Consider the following 20430-nt stretch of genomic DNA (forward strand, 5'->3'; position numbering starts at 1 on the left):
CATGTCTATTTAAAGTTGTAAATACCCTTGAAAGTTGAATTGAAAATTAAATTGTCACAGTTGCATTACATGAGACTGAAATTCCTACTGAACTGGTGCATTCTATGTTTGAGTGGGTTAGATAAGATAAATATGAAGATAAATATGAAGTTGTCTAAGTACCTCATAATCATCTCATCTTAAACTGCTATGCCATTTGTGTCAACATCTATAGTTGTGTTTTGGACGAAGATAACAATCTGTGATAAGAGACAGACTTCAAATTATCTTCAACGTTTCATCAGTTTTGCAGATAACTGTTCTTTTTCACTTTGCGCCTTTGCATTATTTTGTTTTTATATTGTTGTTAGAACTGCCCCAGTTACAGACGGAACCTGATATGGATCTGAAATATTATCCACCGCCGCCTTGCGTCTCTTACGAGGGCTACTTGTTCAAAACTGCATCCATGGGGCGGGCTGTGGCGGAGCGCAAAATGAAAGAGGGTATGTGTAAAAAAATCTGTGAACCAAAAGGTTTATTAAATAATAAGTTTGATTTTTGCAATGTGAATATATTAAACTGACGAAGAAAGATATTTTATGAACAATCTAATGGGCTAAAAATAAGAAAAGTACTCTTCATGCTGAAAATGTATTATAATGTTTGGCATTCTGTTTAGAGTTCAGTCGTCGTTGGTGCATGCTAAATGACGGCACCTTCAGCTACTATGAACACGACAAGAGCACCAATCCCAACGGGACACTTAAAGCATCGGAAATTGTTTGTTTGGCTGTCGATGCGCCTGAGAAACACGGGTAACCGCAAACGTTCCTTTCACATGATTCAGAAATTGCTGTAAATGCATTTTAAACCAGATTCATTTCAATTAAAAAAACAAAAAAACACTTTTGATCCCAAAGGGAAATTAAAATGGATTTTAAAATTTAGGCGGTAGATTCTTTGTTCATGAGATGAACGTGTTTTGGTTTGAAATGTGCAGACTGACCCCAGAACAAAAGCAAAAGACCCTTACCTGCCTTACATGCCTGAAGCTGGTAAGATAGTGTCATTATCCACCGTTAAAACAAGTCCTGTGCTGATATGGGCTGAATGACAACTCAGCAAAGAAGAAGCCATTGCTTGCAAAAGCAACATAAAAAGCCTTATTACAGTTTGCAAATACGCTCCAGGATAAAGACCTCAAACTTGTCCTGTGGTCCGATGAAGTTAAGCTTGAAGTGTTGGGCCCTAATGACCAACATGACATTTGGAATAAAATGGAGGAAGATGGCAAGACTGAGAGCACCATCAAAAATGTGAAGTATGTAGGAAGTAGCAGAATCATGTTATGAGGAAGTTCTGAGGAAGGACTGGTGTATTTGATAAAATAGATGGCACAATGAAGAAAAATCATTTTGTGGAAATAATTAAGCAACATTTAAAGGCATCAACTTGGAAGTTAAACCTTAGGCAGAACTGGGTCTTCCAGACGGACATTAACTTTCGTCATGCCATCAAAGTAGGTACAAAGTAAACTAAGGACAACAAATCCCTTCAGTTTTGAAGTGGACAAAACAGTGCTCTGATTGCAGTCACACAGAAAATCTGCAAAGCTGGAAAAGTGAGCAAGAGAGCTTACATAACCTGACTCGGCTACGTTCAGTCAGGAGGAACGGGTCAGGATTCCAGCAAGCTGTTGTGAGAAGCTTTAGGGTGGATAAACAAATTAATGTGTGACCCAAGTCGTGCAGTTAAGGCAATTCTACCAAAGACCAAAGAAATGTATTCACATTACGCATTAGAAGAAAGTAAAACAAAAGCTCTCATACCAGCATTTCGCTATTAGGAATAATTTAGTTATTTCTAACTCACCTAACATATGTAGTCTGATTTTAATTTCAGACAGTGAGGGGAAACAAGGTTGTGTATTTTTTTTTTTAAACTGTATGTAAATGTCTGGTTTCAACAAGTAATTATAGCTTATACCAAACACATTGATAAATATTTTTTTAGGAATGTTGCAATGACATTATATTTAAAAATATATATAATTCTTGGTCAGCTTCCCAGTTCAGGCTAATCAGGAGCAAAGCTGATCACGATTTATGGAACTGGAAACATGTCTTTGCAATAAAATCAGAAAATTGAGTCTGGGAAAGTTCTGAATTTTAAAATAAAAATAATCGAGTATCTTTTCTGCCGTTTCACTCATGATCTCTTTGTGAATTACAGGTATGACTTTACCTTTGAACTCTACTCAGAATCTGAGCGTATTTATCTGTTTGGCACTGATGAACCAGACAGCCACAAGGAGTGGGTCAAGTGTATTGCCAAGGTAACATTTCTGCACCACTATGCATAGCCAGCTCGTACTTTTTCCATTAAATCACCTGAAACGGCAGAGCTCTGGTTGGACAGGAGATATGCCAATCATAGAAGAAAACGGTACCTTGTTGTCAGAAAAAGTGTTTTCAGATAGCATTGTTTAAACATCAAGGCGTGGTAAAAGCCCTCCAGAGTTTCTGCTGCTGAAAGCCAGCAAATGTTTCATGCAGAAATCAAGCCACCAAAGTATGTGCTACACTGGGCTATTGTTGGAAAATTGGATGTGTCAGATGAGGTCAGGCAGAGAGGAAAAAATGTTGAGGAGCCACATGATTGACTTACTGTGTATTTCTAACAGCAATACATGTTAGAGTTTTTATCCAATGAGGTATGAGGAAAAAGAGGAATTTGTTATTTCTTTCTAATTCATTTTTCTCCCGTCTGCAGACCTTTATCCCAGCCACAGCAGAGCCTTTGCTGAGGCTGAGTTTTGAGCGGATCGGACGGCTGAAGTGTAAAGATGGCTTGAACTTACAGAAATCCAAGGTCGGCTGGTTCGCTCTGGCAGGCTCTACTCTTCATGTTTACCTGGAGAACAGCAAGGGAGAGGAGATCCACCTGCGGAAACTCAATGAACTTTGTAAGTGAGACATAGGAAGACAAGCCCATAAAGACCCGTTTATTCTATAGAATTAATATATTTGGAACAAGGATGGCAAACAGGCGTGTGTTGGTCAGACTCAATAGTCATTTCTTTTCCCCTTGCAGCAATTCAACAAGACAATGAAGTGTTGGTTCTTGTGGAGAAGGGCAGGTGAGGGCAAGCAGTGGCCTAATTTCCTATTTCTAATTTTCTAATTGCACACACCTTTCGAAATAGCGAAATTGGAGGAACAAGAAAAAAATGTTTCCGTTTATATGAGCTGTTTATTTTTCTTCTTTTGCTTGCGTCTCTGTTATTGTTAAGGACTCTGTACATCGAGGGAGAAAGGAAGCTGGACTTTGCCGGCTGGTGTGGAGCTATCCAAGCAGCGGCAGGGAGCGGAGGAGACACACTGAGTCAGCAGCAGCTCACAGACACAGATATACCCGTCATTGTACTCAGCTGCATCGACTACATCACGCAGTGCGGTGAGACATATCGTTTGGAATTTGTTCAAGTTCTGCTGCATCATTAATTCACCATAAAATTAGATTTCTGATCATGAAGAGCTCCGGAAATATTGCTTTCTTGACACTTTGGGTCATGTCTGTTTTGGACTTTAACATAACAATGACAACAGGAGGGGGAATGCTTAAGGCTATAAAAGTTTGAAAAGTTTTTTGTTCAAGTCAAAAGCTGACCCTTCTGGAAAAAAATAACCCCACAGCCTGATGCTGCCCTCACCATGTTTCACTATGGGGATGGTGTTTCCAGGGTGATATACTGAGCTGAGCACCTTCATATACACATTTGCTCCCCCCCCTGCATGGCTGGGAGCAAATTTTAACTAGGATTTCTTATTTACAACAATGGCGTCCTTCTTGGTACTAGCATTCTTGCACCTGAGCTGTAGATAGCTGCAGCTTCTACAGAGTTACTATTGTTTTCTGCCTCACAAAATCCCAGTGCAAAGCACTATTCTCCTAGTTTTACTCCCAGTGTATTCGACTGTTCTGCAGTTATAATCTGCAGTGCTGAGAGAGCCCCACCTGTGTCTGTGAACTCATGTGACTGTAACAAAGGTTCAGTCTGTGGGAGAATCAACCGGCCACACGACAACAAAGAAACTCTGTTCCACCTCCATTTCTCTCCGTTCTCCCTCCACATTTTTCTTTGCTTGTGTTTTGTGTTCTCCATTTTATCTCTCAGCTGTAAGGCTTCCTCCCTCCCAACCCCCCCAACAGGGAAAACAGATCCCACTTCCTTGTTCATCTGCTGTTCCAGCTAATGCAATCATCCATTACAACGTGATCGAGTGCTGCATGTTTATTCATGCTTTCCCACACACTCTCTGCCTCTGCTTACATGAAAGACGGGAAAAAAAATTCATGTCATACAGGAATGTGTTTTTCACGCAGTTAAACGCAGATTTTGGTGAAAACGGATATTTGATGTTGGCTGCTTTTACGAAACCAACATCAAAGAAGAAGAACTGGAATATATTATTTTGATTTACTGAAGGCTTTGTTGTGGAAGTGGTAGTTGCACATGTTTTAAATACTGATGTTTTTAGTTAATTCTTTCAGTTTGGAAAAGAACAACAACCAGCTGACTGAGAATAAACCGGTCCCAACACTAGAAACAAATGTTTGACGAGTAGTTAAATCATCAATTGAGCTTCAGTAGCTTCAGCTTATGTTCGGATGTGACAGTTTTGCACAGTTCTTTGAGCTCAATTGACTTTTCCTAGTCTGTGCTCAGCCATTTTACTTTTTTTTCTTTCCTCTCAAAGTTTGGGAAAGTACAACACTTGATTTCAATATGATCTGGATGAAAATGAAGGATGAACAAAGGAATATGAAAAGAATACAGATCCAGACTTGGAAATTAAATAATCAATTTCCCAGAATAAAATTACACATATCCTTTTCATTCATTTATATTTAATCAGGGAGTAAAACTGACAGTGTTTGATCGAGTTTGACATAAAAGATGAGTAGGAATCATGCAACTTCAATATAATAAATGCTGTCAGAGGAACAACAGTGTTCATATAATATATATATATATGAATGTGAATGTGCAGGGTTTTCATATGAGTGTTAAATTGTGTTTTATTTCTTCCAGGTTTGACATCGGAGGGAATTTATCGGAAAAGCGGCGTGAACTCCCGTGTGGCGGCCTTGTGCGACAGATTCCGCCGAGACGCTCGTAGCCTTCGATTGAAGGAGGGAGAGCATCAGGTGGATGACGTCTCCAACACTCTCAAGCGCTTCTTCAGGGAGTTAGAGGAGGGGCTGTTTACATCAGAGTATGCCTACAGCTGGCTCAGCATCACTGGTAACTTGGACACGACGTCGCCCACGCAACTAGGCTGTGTGAACGATTCAGGACACAAAATATTCCCAATAGACGTAGGCCCTGTGTTTAATCCCTGCTAAGATTCTTCGTTGTACAGCGGACATGTTCTCCTCGTGCATGTGTCTGTTGTCTCTGGCTTCCACCCAAAGGTCAAAAACATCCGTGTTGGGTTAACTGGATTCACTTGACTATTGTAAGTGTGAGTCATGCAGGCATGAATGGTCGTCTGTCCTCTGTGTCTCTACTGGTGCTGTGATGGACTGGTGATGCATCCGGAGTTTACTCTGCCTCTCACCTAATCACTGCTGCAGATATGTCACCTTGTAAAAGTATTCATAATCCTTAAAGCTTTTCTGTCACTAACAACCATAAAGTTGAATGTATTTTAGTCAAACTGTATGTGACAAACCAGAACAAAGCAATGCATTGTCGTGAAATAGATGGAAAATCTTACGTAGTTTCCAAATGTTTTAAAATAAAATCTGAAAACGGTAGCATGCGCTTGTATTCGGTACCCTCTGAGTCAATCCTTTGTAGAAGTCCCTATTGCTACAAAGACAGCTGAGGTGGGATAACCTGTCAACAGGACAGCAATTAGACATGCAGTCCACTCATCTATCCTTGCTTTTGTTGAAAGAAGACCATAAGACATCATGGTGGCAGTTTGACACACGCTTAAAGCAGTGGTTTCCAAAATTCTTGGCTTCTGATCCACAAAGTAACATTCAAAGGCTTGTGACCATTACAGTTGGTTAGTTATGAAAATATTTTTACTAAGACAACTAATTGGTGCTATGATGAAAGCAAAAACTGCATAAACAGCCAGTATGTAGCGTTTATCCATTAATTTTTTTTATTCATTATTGAATACAATCTTAAGACCCCACATTTGTTGATTTGTGACCCCAACAAGCCTCAGCAAATATGTGGAAGACGGTTTTTAGCCTGCAAAGCTTTTGTGTGGCAGTAAACTAATATGGCACATTAACCTCCTCGTACTGTGCCATCCCTACTGTGAAACACTGTGGTGACAACAGGATGCGGTGGGAATACCTTTATTCATCTGGGGCACTCATATTATTCTGAGTCAATGGGAAGATGGATGTGGCTAAATGTAGGGGGACTGGTTGGGAAAATTGTGTTAAGAGGCTCCAAACCTCATGAGACTTTGGGAAGGTTAACCTTAAAGCTGGAGAAAAAAACGTAAACATGCAGCCAGAGACACACAGGAGTGAATACGATCAATGAATGACCCAGTCAAAGTCCAAACCTAAATTCACATGAACATTTCTACTAAAACTAGAAAAATTAGCAAAAAAACAAAACAAAAAAAAAGAAATCAGTCTCCAAATGTGCAAAACCGGTGGAGATTTATCCTGAAATACCTGCTGCTGTAAATGCAGTTAAATGTGACCCTACAAAGTATTAATGCTGTGGAACCGAGTACGATATAGCCACATTCGCTCCTTGTGACGTCTCTGCTTTCTCTCCCATGTTTTCCAGCCTTACAGGATGAAAATGATAAAATCTCAGAATACAAGGCCCTGTTGGACAGACTGCCTCGCGTCAACAAGGCTACACTACAAGCCCTCATCAACCACCTCTACTGGTGAGAGAGAGAGAGATCAATAGACACCAACTATGAGCTTCACTGACGTCGCGTGTGTGCGTGCTCGGGTGGCTTATTGTCACTGTTTGTGCTTCAGCGTGCAGCGTTTCTCTGAGCTAAATCAGATGAACCTCCACAACCTGGCCATAGTGTTCGGTCCCACTCTGTTCCAAACCGATGGGAAGGACTACACCGCCGGCCAAGCCATAGAGGACCTCATTCAGCACTACACACTCATATTTGAGGCGAGTCTGCCACAAAAGGAATAACATGAGGAAGCGATCTTTTTTTTTTTTTAGATTCAGTTTCATTCAAACCCTAAAGATCTTGGCTTTTTAAATTAACTGCAAGTCCTGTTGCTGCAATTAGTTCTTTAGGGTAGGTCTCTTAACATTTCTACACATTTTAAACACTCATGGTTGGTTTTTTCCCCCCCTTCTTTCCAGTATGAGTTATATATCTCAGTTTTCAAATCCTGCGACAAATTCTTGGTTGGATTTAGGTCTGGATTTCGGAAAAAAGATTGTTAGGCTTTATGCATACTGTTATTGGAACGTTTTTGAAGTTGCGTATTGATAATCTTGTGTTTGTGTGTGAGTGAATGTGTTCATGCTGATTTGGTAGGTGGATGAGCAGCAGCTGGACAGGCAGCTGAAGGAGATCAAAGCCATCATCAAAATGAGAGAAGGACACCCCAAGTTTCCTGTGAGCATCGCTCATTTTTATTCTGATCTCAGCTGCTTTGCTAGGGACTTTCTGCCTCACAGTAAGGCTGTTGTCAAATCTCACATGTCTTGTTATATCTTTATCTCCTTCATGCTGTTCGCTCGCCCCTTTTCACATTCTCAGACTTGATGGTATCCGACCAATGTGGAGTTCAAAGTTTAATTTTGACTTACTTCCTTATCGGTTTACACACTTGAAGCAACTGCAGATTACTAGTGGAAGTATTGCATTTTTAGAACTTTTTATTATAAGTCATATGTCATGTGCCTTGGTAGCTTTATAAATAACGACTGTGATTGCTAAGCAGTTAATGCAGCGTGTTGATGCGACTTATTAAACTGAAGCTAAATTCATTTTAATCACATCTTGATTGCTTCATTTGCTTTACGTGTACTCAGCATTTATTCATCTTATATACATGCTTATGTTGCTGCGTTCTGTTGCACTTTATTTGACGTTCTCTACATGTTTCTGTTTTAACCACAGCAGAAACCCGGAGGTAACGGCCACTTCATCTGTACTGTGTATCTGGAGGAACTGAAGGACACAGCTGAGCAGCATGTCAAGGTAAAACGGGCTTTAACAGCTAGCACAACATCCTATTTTATGGTTTATTGCCCACTTATTTCTCTTTACTGCACTAGTTAATAGTTAATGTTAATGAACATTTCCGTCTTTGTTGCGCTGATTGTAGTTTAACTCTGGGTTTCCTGTTTGCTCTCCTCTCAGATTCCGGGTTCAATGACTGCAGCAGAGCTGGCGTACGAGGTTTTGGACAGGCGCAACATTCCAGTCAAAGATAAGGATTACTGGAGCTGTTGGGAGGTCTGCGAGGAAATCGGTGAGATAATTTTAAAAGTGATGAGGAAGGGGAGAAAGTGGAACAAAATGATGACTTTATTTAATTTTTAGGTGTGTGTGTGTGTGTGTGTGTGTGTGTGTGTGTGTGTGTGTGTGTGTGTACATCAGCAGGGAAAAAATTACAAGGGAAAGTCCATAGAAGAATTTTAGTGAACCTAATTTAAAACTAAATTAATTCAGAAGCTTGTAATTAAAGGAGGCACATGGGATAAGGGAATATTATGTATTTTGCAGGCACATAGTGCAATTTTATAGAACAATAAAGTAATCATTTTACCTGTGCTATATGTGCTGTACATATCAAAAACAACTTTAAATAAATTTCATTTTACATCATAACAACCTCCTACCTTCAGATTACGATTGAACATCACATTTCTACACAGTTTTGTGAAATCAGTTCTTATCTTCTCAGCAGTGTGACAGTTTGCTGTGCAATCTTTTGTTTGGCTTGGTATGTAGGACTGTCTGGGCCTCTGCCCAGAAGCTTGTTGAGGGCTTATCAAATGCCAGTAAAACCCAGCTTATTTCCCTGTACGAGTTAGAAATCCAGTTTCCAACTTCCTGTTTCTCCTGCCATTGTTTTCTCTGAAATAATTCCTTTCACCATTTTCTGGAATCATTTTGGCTCTAAATCTTTTGCTTTCTCAGAACGTCCACTGCATTATCAGGAGCGAGTCTTGCCCATTCTTCACTCTGCTGGCAATGAGTCCCATCTTCTCATCAAGAAGCAGCCTGCTATGGACGCCATGATCAACTACCTTGGTAGAGACATAAAGAAAAAAACAGCCTTTCTGTGAATCTCCCAATGTCATTTATGCATAATCAGAAACCCTCGATTCTTCCTTTTAGCCAGTAAACTCGACGTATCCAAGCACGGGATGATGAAATTCAGAGAAGAGCGAAGCATCCTGGGTTTGGGGCTTCCCTCTGGAAATTTCCACGATCGATATTTCATCCTCAATGTCACCTCTCTCAGAATGTACAAGGATGTCAGAGTAAGAACAGTGATGCATGAGATAAAAAAATGATTCAAGTTGATCCGGATATTCCTTCACAGACCTGTTTTGTTCTTTCTGCCAGAGTCACCGTGCAGAACGGGAATGGGTCGTGAAAAACTTGAAGATTTACTTGGGAATCAAGAAGAAGCTCCGTCCTCCCACATGGTGAGCAAATGCATGATCACCAAACAGCATATAAACTGTCGACTTATCTATAAAAAAGATTTGGTAACACTTTAATTGAAGGGGTTGAATAAGACTGACATGACACTTTCATAAACATGACATATCACCTGTCATGAACATGAATAAGCCTTCATGAATATTTATGACTGTTGTCATAAAGCGTCATTCGGTAAATTATGACACTTAATACAAAGTTGACATTATTCAAAACGTCTTTGTTATGACAACTAGACATTAACCAGGAAATCATTACTGTTTAAACTTTACCTTTAATAACATAAAGTTACCTAATTTTTAAAGTAATGATTTCTTGGTTAATGTCAAGTTGTCATAAAAAAGACATTTTGAATAATGTCAACTTTGTATTAAAAGTGTCATAATTTACCGAATGACGCTTTATGACAACAATCATAAATATTCATGAAGGCTTATTGATGTTCATGACAGTGTCATGACAGTCTTATTCAACCCCCTTCAAATAAAGTGTTACCAAAGATTTTAAGGTAAGGAGAAAAAAAACAGGGATCTCAAATTATTCATCAATGAGCATAAATATATTCCGCTGCACGTTTATCCCTACAATGCAGTAAAATGGTGTAAGACGGAATCTGAACTCCAGTTCTCAATGGGCCAGTCTCCTCCATGTTGCAAATTTGTTCCAACACAGGCGTACCAAACCAGGGAAACATCAAATGCTTGCAGTTTATCTGAACTTGAGGAGTGATTTTGGAGGCTCTGGATCAAGAACACTCAGCATTTCACTTGCTACATTGCTAAGAATTGTAATTCTGTTGGTATCATAAAACAAAAAATATTTTTTCTTAATGTAGGATTTTTGTCCACACTGAATTAATAAGGTTATAGAGATTTTTTTTTGTTTTGTTTTGTTTTGTTTTGGCCTCTAATAATACATATTTATTAGTTGAACTGTTTTATTTTCTTTCAATTTATTCATCTTTTGCTCATCCAATAAAACTTGCAAACATTCTGAGGCACCACTAGAGGACAGACCAAGTCCAGGAATAAATCTGATTTTATGTCTTTCTCTGTTTCTAGTTGGGGTCTGACTGTTGTGTGTGAGAGCAAGAAACAAGAGAAGCCAGAGAGACAACAGTGGTGAGTTTCTCTCAATATATTTTCTAAGTTTCGCCGTATCTGATATCCCAGCATTCCTGATACCTCAGTTTGTCACTTGGCTGTGTTAGTTTATGCATAAACTATAACTGATCAGATAACATCACTAAACAACACATCGTACTCTTCTCACATTAATGTGCATCTAGGTAAAAATCTACTATAAAACTTAATAATTACCTTTTATAGTCTTCAATTCTACCACAACTCCCTCTTCTCAAAAAATCTTGAAGAGTAAACCCAGTTCAGAAATGAATTATTCAATTCTTCTTGAACGTCCCTGTTGTTTATACTTCGCCTACAAGCTTCAGACATTCTTGTAAACTTGTTTTAGGACAAAAACATTATCTCCAGCATAAAGCTGGAGATAATTGAGTTTATTGTTTTGCTGTCCATATTGTGTGAGGAAATACTCTCTGTACTTTAATAATTAATGATTTCAATGCCTCGACTAACAACAACAATAAAACGACATTCTTATTAAAATAGTAAAATACTCGAATGATGATAATGCACAAAAAAAGTGTCTAGAAAAACTTTAAAGTACCTTTAAGCAGGCTGGAAAATACGGATGAAACCGATTTTTTTTAATATTAGCTGAAATTCTTGCTCTATAAAGCAAAATGTAAAGAAACAAAGATTGATTTGGCAGTTTTAAGTAATATATTCTAACTAAATTATGAGAAAATATTTTACTTCCTGCAATGCCATGTATCAAGCATTTCTATTTTATTGTTCAAATGAAGATTTAGGTAATGACTTCATGAATCTTAATAGTTTTGATTAACTTTTACTCCTAAGTCTCCCGAAATAATACAGTTACTATGGAAACTTATATCAGTGTTACACAATCCTCCTTTATTGTGCAAAGAGGGAAGGCACCAGAAAGTAGTACAACACCAGTAAGATTTTTGTGTTCACAGAAGGACACTCCTGCTTTTGTGCTGATGCATTTGCTTTTCTTTATGTTCAGAACGCCGTGGTATTTTCTTTCTTAGTGGAAGTTTGATTCTATTCATGATAAAGTATGCACGTAAATATGACAAACATCAGAAGCTGGAGGCTTTTCTTCTCTCAGAGAAAACAGGTCAGATCCCTGCATGAGTTTGGTGAGTGAGGCGTATGAAAGGTCGGCTCCACCTAGAGGGGAAACACGCCAGAATACCTATAACCATGGCTGCGTTGTGCTCCAGGTCTCTTCACATCCCCGTTCCTCTCTATGTGTTTGTGCATCAGCATAATGTGTGTATTTGCCCCCCTCCCCTTTAAAGTAGACTAAGACTGCACAGTGACATTAAGGGCCTTGGACAGGTTTTTTGGATGCATCTAGAAGGTATGCGCTCTCCTTTACTAGAGAAAGAGCATTTGGGTTTCCCATCTTTTTTAGGGATTTTTCTCTATTTGGAAGTTTCATTTAGATTGTGATGGTAGATTAACTTGGTTGAAGCATATCAGGGTCCCAGATGTTGCGTGAGGGAACCCTGTAGCAGCAATGAAATCCCATCCATCACTTTTTACTCTTTGTATTGCAGATGCTTCAAAAATGTTGGTGCAAGACTTTTGACAAAGTTTTCAAAATAAACTTGTGTTACCCCCTCGCTTTAAGATTCTGGTTCTGGTTTTTATAGGGCTTTTCATGGACAAATGTCAGCATATGTCATTGATTTAAAAAAAAAAAATCTTTATACCGCCTGTCAGTCCCCTAAGGTCCAGTGGGCCAAACCTTCTGGTTATGAAGCTCCCCAGACTGAAGACAAAAGGTGACAGAGCATTTTCTGCTGAGGCCTCAAGACTCTGTAACTCACCCTCTGAGGATGAGAACTGTTATCTCTCTTAAAAAGCAGCTGAAAAGTTTTTTAAACCATCCTTTATGTAAGATCCTGTGCATTCATTTTTTCTTCTGGAGCTTTCATCATTTTTTTTCAACTATGCAACAGTACACTAATATCACTTTCCTTTTCAATGATAGTTTAACTTTGGTTTTTTTTCCATTTTATGTACCCCTTTGTATTTTTATTCTGTACTGTGTTGTGTTTTGTGATATTTGCATGTGTGAAAATGTTTTTATCTACCTGATTACTTATTTCCCTTAAGCCAAGGCTGCAACCTCAAAAAGACCTGACAGTTCTCAGAGTTATTTAGCATTTTTTTTATACCGCAGCTGTCATGTGCGTCATGTTCTGGCACTGCCCTCGCTGCAACCAAAGCTATGTAGCCAAGCAGCTAAAATCAACAAGCTCAGGCCTCCTGCGTATAGAGATCAGTGTGTCATTTGCTCCATGTGGACTGGGACTGGAAGGAAGCGCACACACCTACAAATTATGCAAATAAGCGAAATGCTGAGAGACTGAGGGACTTGCTTTTTTTCCTAAGCTGTAATGCACAAATGCAAAATGTGTTTAAGGAAATCCCTGGCATTCTATTTTCCTCATGTGGCTTATAATGCCGATTTATGAACGTCACAGTGCCACTCGCATAAAACCTCAGGTTATTGCACACAGATTTCCTGCTTTGCAGGGTGCTGTATTCTACACTAAAAACCCTATAAACATAATTCATGTATTTATTTGTTCATTTACAGTTTAAAATGAACAGGCCACATGTGGTTGATATATAAAAAAAGCTTTGAATGAAAAAGAGTAATTGGAAGAAAAAAAAATCCTATAGTGTACCCCTTCATATATATATATATATATATATATATATATATATATATATATGTGTGTGTGTATGTATTCTGAAAGGTGTTTCCTCCAACACATTAAGATTGCAACTGATGGTGAAATTGCAGAAACCTTCCTTTTAGTGAAATGAAGAAACATCCTAGTGCAGCTTTGGAAAGACTGGAAAGCAGCAGGGAAGCTCCTTGTGGATGAGAGCCCAGTGGCTTTATGATCACCGTCACCTTTAATGAGATTTTCCAAAACTGCCACAATCTAGCAAGGTCTGAGCAATCTTAGAGATTCTGGAGAGTACAGGAGGATTTAGGGATATGCTAGTCCATCAATAAAGCTGATCTGAGAATGTGCTGCTATTGATTCCATAACTTAAATGTATTTATGGCATTGAAGAGTGGAGAAATTGTCATACATTAAATTTTCCTAAGGTGGAGCCAGACAATTGAAGGAAAACATATCATGAAGTATAGCAGCATATATAAATTTTAAAAACAAACAAGTAAATATTGAAGTCATTCCTAAAATGGTATAGGGTCTGCATGTTTGAGACACTGAGAGCTTTTCCTATTGGTTCTCCAGAGTCAATGCCTAATGTGTATGCCTTTGCACGGACACCCTGGTTCTGCATGTTATAATGTTCGTGCGCACGTCACACTGAGGCTGGCATTGTCAACAGCAGTAAACATCTTCACAGAAGTAATGGGAGCCCTGTCCCCGTCACGCTGTGGGCCATATTATCGTTTTGTTACGCTCCATTGTCACGTCTCTTCCATCTAGAAGCACACCTGAGAGGAAAACACACAGACGGAGAGAGAGAGAGAGAGAGAGAGAGAGAGTATGAGGACGACGGGGAGTGGAGAAGACGAATGTAGCAAATGCATAAAGACGCTGCGTTTTTGTCTTTATTTTCTTGTAGCCGCTAACATTTCTCAGTAGCCGAATCAGAATGTCTTTATTGCTATTGAGAGCTTTTCATTTAATTGCTCTTCTTTTTGCTAAATATTTATTGTATCGGCAATAGACCCCGTTTAGCTCTCGGTTGTTTACAGCTGACGGTGTGGAGCAAATTGTAAGCAACAAACAAGTGAAAACTGTTTTAGCAGATATAAACTGTAGGAATGCTTGCTCCTCTTTTGATTCACAGTAACAAGCACTAATGAGCTCTATTAGGCATAATGATGCCAACAAGGCTCAGAGAGGGAATCTGCATACGAGGGGCTTTTGCAGTACGTGTGTCGTCTTAATGTGTGTGCGGTATACCTCAAACGCTGCCTGCTGTTAGTTTTGTCTGTTGGTATCGCTCTTGTACCTCAGTGGAGAGCTCTGGAATAATTATCTTAGTTCAGATCGGTGCTGCTAACAGTAGTGTCTGTGTAAATAAAGCTGTTTATTCGTTATCACGACGTGATCGACGGCTCGGAGGGATGTTGGACTCCAGCCGAAGTGGCTTCAATCATTCACATGCCACGGTTTCTACAACCAGCACTTAAAACTCGAGTGCAAGCAGGCATAGATAAATAATTGCAATCAAAGTTTTCCCGTGCTTCCTCTTGCAAATTAGCTCGCGCCTCTCTCTGTGTTTGCTCCATCGACGTCACCGCCAGGTGCTACAGGGGAAGGCATGACGAAATCAGTTAATGTCTTTGACTAAGTCTTTGTTTTCCTAAATTTTCCTCGGTCTCTCAGGGCTTATCTGCCTCTGCTACACACACACACACAAGCACACTCTGTGCCTCCCAAGTTTGTTCCACTGTCTGGCTCACCTTATCGCTAACCATTTATTTACAGGTATCTCTGCTGTGAAACCCAGTCGGAGATGAGGGAGTGGTACGCTACATTTCTTAGTATTCAGGTGGGTTCTCTCTCACATGCAAATGTACACACATTGCTCCTGCAAGCCGCTGTAACGTTTACTGGCAGGTGTGCAAGAACCTAAGTTATTAAATAATTTTTTTTGTAGAGTAGCTTAATCTCATAGTGACAATTTTACAAAACTTGCCACTGAATAAATATACACAAATATACAATTTATGTATATTTATTCAGCTGGTTAAAAAGGATGTGTTGAGGGAGAATTACTTTTACCGTCACTGATGTTTTACTTTTTGACATCTCTAATTATTCTCAACTAAATGTAACTGAAGCATTAACTGTTTAAAGTGGATCAGAATCTGCACAAACTGACTTGTCAAAGGTCCCTCTCTCTTTAACAAATTGCCATCCCTATGATTTAGTTTAAATCCCTGAGTAAATGTGCAGTTTTTATTTATTGTGTGCTTTGCACGTTTTTACAACGGGATCCAACACATGTGTTGCAGATCTGCTGTAATGATTTGAAATTCATAAATCTCTATTTTTTGCAGACAGTTGTATGGCCTCAGCAGGACATTTTAAAAGATCCGAATCCTGATTGTGTTGAATCGCTTTGGCACACACGCACACATAAAAAAAAACAAAAAAAAAAAACAATAAAAATCATCGTTGAGTGTCTCTGTCTGTTCTTTCTTTTAGAACGATGGCAACATTTGGCCCCAGGACGGAGTCCAGCAGAACCGGGTGAGCCGTGTGCTGCCGGACACTCGTCACGGTAACGTGTCACTGATCCCGTTGCGTGGCAGTGAGAATGAGATGCGGAACAGCGTAGCAGCTTTCAGCCAAGACGCGCTTGCTGTGAGTCAATCTGCCAATCACTGGGACTAATCTTGGACAAACCGGGACGGCTCGATCCGGAGCTGTCGACTAATCAGGGATATTCATGCTGAACAGGTGGCCGTGAACCTCAAAGCTGATATAGTACAACTTTAATGTCCCCGGGGAGGACTGATTTTAGTTTTTAAAATGGAGCTTGAATGCATTTTCTTTCTTTTTTCCTCTGCAATCCTTTAGCTTAGAGGGAGAAATGGAGCTATGGGTCATACCTGCGCAGCATGAATATGAACTGATCCTGTGATTTGACCATGATCTATATATAGTTATAACAGGATCTGGGTTCTTTAAATGTGACGATTTAAACAAAACTCCTTTTTTTACTATTTGGGGTTGTTTTACAAGACCAATTTGTGTCTGGGCCTGGAAACGTTTAAGAACTCAGACAACAGGAGGACACAGCAGCATCTTCACACTGCAGGCATGTTTCACTGAGAACTGAGAAAACAGACCTGGAGAAAGAATAGGTCTGGTAAATATCTGCCAGAGCGCAGAGAAACACAAACAATTGCACATTTTAAGTAAATTCACGTCTCAGACAGATTGCGGTTTACACCGTTTCAGAGCATGGCTCGCTGACTGGCGTCCGTGCGTACTCGGATAAACAAACTTTGACAGAGGGTTTGTTTGGTTCGGTTCCAAGCACACCGACATTAAACCAGACCTGTTCGAGCAGCAGCATCCACATCAGCCTCTCCATCTGTTCTCTCAATTCGTCACGAAACCTTTCAGTGCAGCACCAAACCGTCCCGCTCTGCTGTGACAAACAAATGTCCACAATCTGAAGTTGCTGTCGTCTCCTCCTGCTGTTTTCGGCTGCCACACAACTGCTCATTAGTTGGCTGCACCTGCAGTGGCACACAAGGATTCAAGTTACTTCTGCTGGAACTTCCACTAACAAAAAAAAAGAAGTTCTAGGTGGCGGTGCTGTTTGCTGTTACCTCCTATTGATGTTTCCTGCTGATCCTGTCCTGCCCAATGTCTGATCTGAACAGTATTTCTGATAGGGGTGTGAGAGGAGGAGGAGGAGTGATACAGGAGCAGACATGGGAGCAGGACGAAGATTCACTGAGAAAGTCACGCTTTCTCCAAATGGCCCAGTTTTTGATTGTTTCCATCTGCTTCTTTGTCAAAAACTTTCTCTATTTGTGTTTCAGCTCCTTAGAGATGTGCGATAACGCTCGCAGCAATGGCAGCGGCAAGGTAACTTTCGAACTTACTGTGAAAAATACAGATCGTGTTTTAGGTTCACATTCTACGTAATGTACTTCATGAAATACATAAGCTTCACTTCACTGGTCTTCAAAACATCCCTGCAGCTCTTAGCTCAACCATTAAAGGCTAAATATGGTGAGGGGAACATCTTGATTTTGAGTTGTCTTCTCTTCAGGGTTAACAGAAGCTAATAAATGAGAAACTTCATAAATGTTTTATAGCAAAGTTGTTCTGCTGGATCATTTTTGTTGGCCTGCATAGCAGGGCGGCTGAGTGTAGATGTCCTATAAAGTTAGAGAGCTAGCGGAGTAGACCGTGCCTTTCAGAAAATATTCTTAACCACTGAGCTTTTATCATGTTACAGCCCCAAACCTCAGTGTATTTATGTGAGATTTTACATAATAGACCAAAAATATGCATAAATTCAAAGTGGAAGGAACATTGTGTTAACATTTTTTTTATTTACAAATACAAAAAGAATGTGGCCAACATGAACTTTGACCTGCTATCTTTAACTTGCCTGGATGTCCAGTAAATATATGATATATATGATCACAATAAACACCATCTAAAGTAGAACTACAGCATTTCATGTTTGGCCAAGTCATAACAGAGCCCCTTTTCAGGTTTTTCTGCGTACTTGTTGAAGTTTTAAACATTGAACAGACCTGAGATGCTCAAACTTGGGATATTATCTGATAACCCAACTAACTCTGCTACATCCCGTCATGAGGATAAAGATGTCCTCCTGGAGCCATTGTCTGAGATGTGTTTTGGGGTGATAAAAGCTTCTTCACACCTTTCTCCATCACCTGTTTACTGTGTTTCTTGGTGTTCATGACACTTTTTGTGCATTAATGTCCTCTGAGGCCTTCACAGAACAGCTGGATTCATACTGAACCTTGTGTTGGTCTATCAGGAGATCCCAATAAAACATACTGAAATTTGTGGTTGCAACATAACAACAGAAGTTCTAGTGGTATGAAGCTCACCTGTCATCTAGTAAAGAGCGCATGTAAAAAGGTAGCCAAAATTGTGAAATTCCTTATTTTTCAAAAATGGGCAATGAATGATAAAACGTTTTAATTGACTAAATGGAGTCCTTTCACCTCAGAGCCAAAGCCGTTTTTATATATCTTTTGTTTCTGTGGTATCAATGAATAAAATGTTTTTGTCGGTGAAAACTGCAGAAGGGCTTTTAAAAATGTGTAAATTCAATTCAGAGAGAAAAAAAAAAGAAGAAATAAAATATATTGATATTCAAACTTTAAGAAGCTCCAGTGAAGGGAGGAACACATGTTTTTTTTTACTTGAACAGGCTTATTACAAAGGAATAATTTTGAGTTCCAACTATGGCAAATTAAAAGTGCCATAGTAAGTAAATCATGGTTTTAAAAAATTAACTCCATGTGCTCAGTGCAGGTATTCAGTCTTATCCCAGTTATCTGAAAATATGTAGACTACATATTGCTCTTTAGGACGAAGGCTGAACGGGAATCAGAGTCTCATCCTCCAGTTTAAAATGGTCGACTGGTGGAGCCGTCTTGCTGCATCTGTGTTTATCTGTCCTCTTGACCACGGCTTATTGAGTCCACATCTCATGAGCGGCCTCATATCTGGTTGCCATGGCTGCGAGACGTCAGTGGTCTGGATGGAGAATTTTAAGCTTGACCTCCCGAGAGACTTTATTAAATACAGTGAAACTGATTTAGCTTCAGGGAGATGGGCTGCATAACATACTCTAACCTTTACTGATGTTTGTGCCGGGACGAGTTTGAGATGAAAAGCGATGTTCAGTCTCTGACAATGATGGATGTTTGTTGTTCAAAGGTAGGAAGGAGAAGCTCGTCAGATGACTCTGAATAATCCGGGAACTTCCACATTCGGCAATTGTACGGAGCAGAGCGGTGGACACTCTGAGAGCACGGACTCGTCATTATAAACCCGAACTTGAAGCTCCACCCAACAAGACTAGAATAAAAAAGAAAGAAAGAAAAAGATAAATCAACAGCAGGACCCTGTGAGAAACCCATCCTGCACCCCTTTCCGTTCACACATGGATGAATGGAGTGTTGGCATTAAAAGAAAAAGGAATAAACCACAAAGACTTCTCCAGCTGTTTCCAGCAGGTTCCACTGTTCTCATTGTTTACTGGAGTCAAAAAAAAGGACACACACTTTATTCTCCTCTTGTATTTGTTGTATAGAGTTGATTACTTTTGGCACAAAAACTGAGTGCTTGTACGTTTTTTGTTATTTTTTTTTTTTTAAATACAGGTTTGAAAGTCTTTTTGTAGCTAGATGTGTTTTTTTATTCACTTTAAATGCAATTGCTTTGGAAATGAGTTATTTAATTATGCAGCAGAGAGCTGAGTGGTTGTTGTAAAGGAAATATGAGATCAGAGGAGGTTGTGATCTAATTTCTCCTGGACTGGGACTCAAACATGTCCGCTGATCGACCGACATTTGCTTCTCTGCTGGAAATCTGTGCAGCAGCTTCTTAGGCTAAGTTGTCACTTCTGCTCAAGAGGACAGTCTGATCGTATGGAAACCAGCAGCTTCAGGGCTGCAAAGGTAAGTCCGTCCTTAACCAGCAGAGCAACATCATAGAGTGTTTAGCTGCAAATTTGGTGAACTATGAGAAAAACAGAAGTACCTAATTTGTTGTTAAATAACCATAGAGCACCTTAAAAAGGTTACTTTTTCTTCCAAGCACATGTACTTATTTAAACATGAAGTTATTTTGTTTTTTATTTCTCAGCTGTTGTGTTTCTCTCTGTTGGTTCTTTGTTTTGCTTGAGTTGCATTGATGAGGCCTTTATCACTAACCAGCAGTATTTCTGAAGGTGTAGATCACAGATTTATTAAACTTAATTTAACAAAATGTCTCTTTGTCTATCTGCAATGTGGGATGTTGTCAGTAAAGTGTTTTAATTGTTTGAAGCAAACATTTAAACTTTGTAAATGAAAAACTAATTAAAATGCACTGCAGTGTCTTATTTAA

The 20430-nt window shown here is 39.4% G+C and overlaps 1 protein-coding gene across 10 annotated transcripts in view; it reads left to right on the plus strand.

Annotated features, from left to right (window-relative positions):
* Nucleotides 1-20430, plus strand: part of arap1 (ArfGAP with RhoGAP domain, ankyrin repeat and PH domain 1) — a 71603-nt gene extending 51173 nt beyond the window's left edge. For 4 of the 10 annotated variants that reach the window (XM_015022667.1, XM_015022644.1, XM_015022634.1 and 1 more), the window contains 20 exons: nucleotides 351-485; nucleotides 662-797; nucleotides 2215-2317; nucleotides 2755-2947; nucleotides 3076-3121; nucleotides 3275-3438; nucleotides 5078-5290; nucleotides 6815-6920; nucleotides 7018-7165; nucleotides 7545-7625; nucleotides 8133-8213; nucleotides 8376-8487; nucleotides 9159-9272; nucleotides 9360-9505; nucleotides 9591-9673; nucleotides 10751-10810; nucleotides 15295-15358; nucleotides 16018-16176; nucleotides 17370-17415; nucleotides 19258-20430. In XM_015022667.1, the coding sequence (XP_014878153.1) occupies nucleotides 351-485; nucleotides 662-797; nucleotides 2215-2317; nucleotides 2755-2947; nucleotides 3076-3121; nucleotides 3275-3438; nucleotides 5078-5290; nucleotides 6815-6920; nucleotides 7018-7165; nucleotides 7545-7625; nucleotides 8133-8213; nucleotides 8376-8487; nucleotides 9159-9272; nucleotides 9360-9505; nucleotides 9591-9673; nucleotides 10751-10810; nucleotides 15295-15358; nucleotides 16018-16176; nucleotides 17370-17390 (2165 nt within the window). In that variant the 3' untranslated portion in view covers nucleotides 17391-17415; nucleotides 19258-20430. The remainder of the gene's footprint in view (nucleotides 1-350; nucleotides 486-661; nucleotides 798-2214; nucleotides 2318-2754; nucleotides 2948-3075; nucleotides 3122-3274; nucleotides 3439-5077; nucleotides 5291-6814; nucleotides 6921-7017; nucleotides 7166-7544; nucleotides 7626-8132; nucleotides 8214-8375; nucleotides 8488-9158; nucleotides 9273-9359; nucleotides 9506-9590; nucleotides 9674-10750; nucleotides 10811-15294; nucleotides 15359-16017; nucleotides 16177-17369; nucleotides 17416-19257) is intronic. The other 6 variants (XM_015022652.1, XM_015022676.1, XM_015022683.1 and 3 more) reach the window with 6 other exon arrangements.

Source organism: Poecilia latipinna, unplaced genomic scaffold, assembly GCF_001443285.1.
Source record: "Poecilia latipinna isolate Pla-1442-1.1 unplaced genomic scaffold, P_latipinna-1.0 Scaffold87, whole genome shotgun sequence".
Lineage (NCBI taxonomy): Eukaryota > Metazoa > Chordata > Actinopteri > Cyprinodontiformes > Poeciliidae > Poecilia > Poecilia latipinna.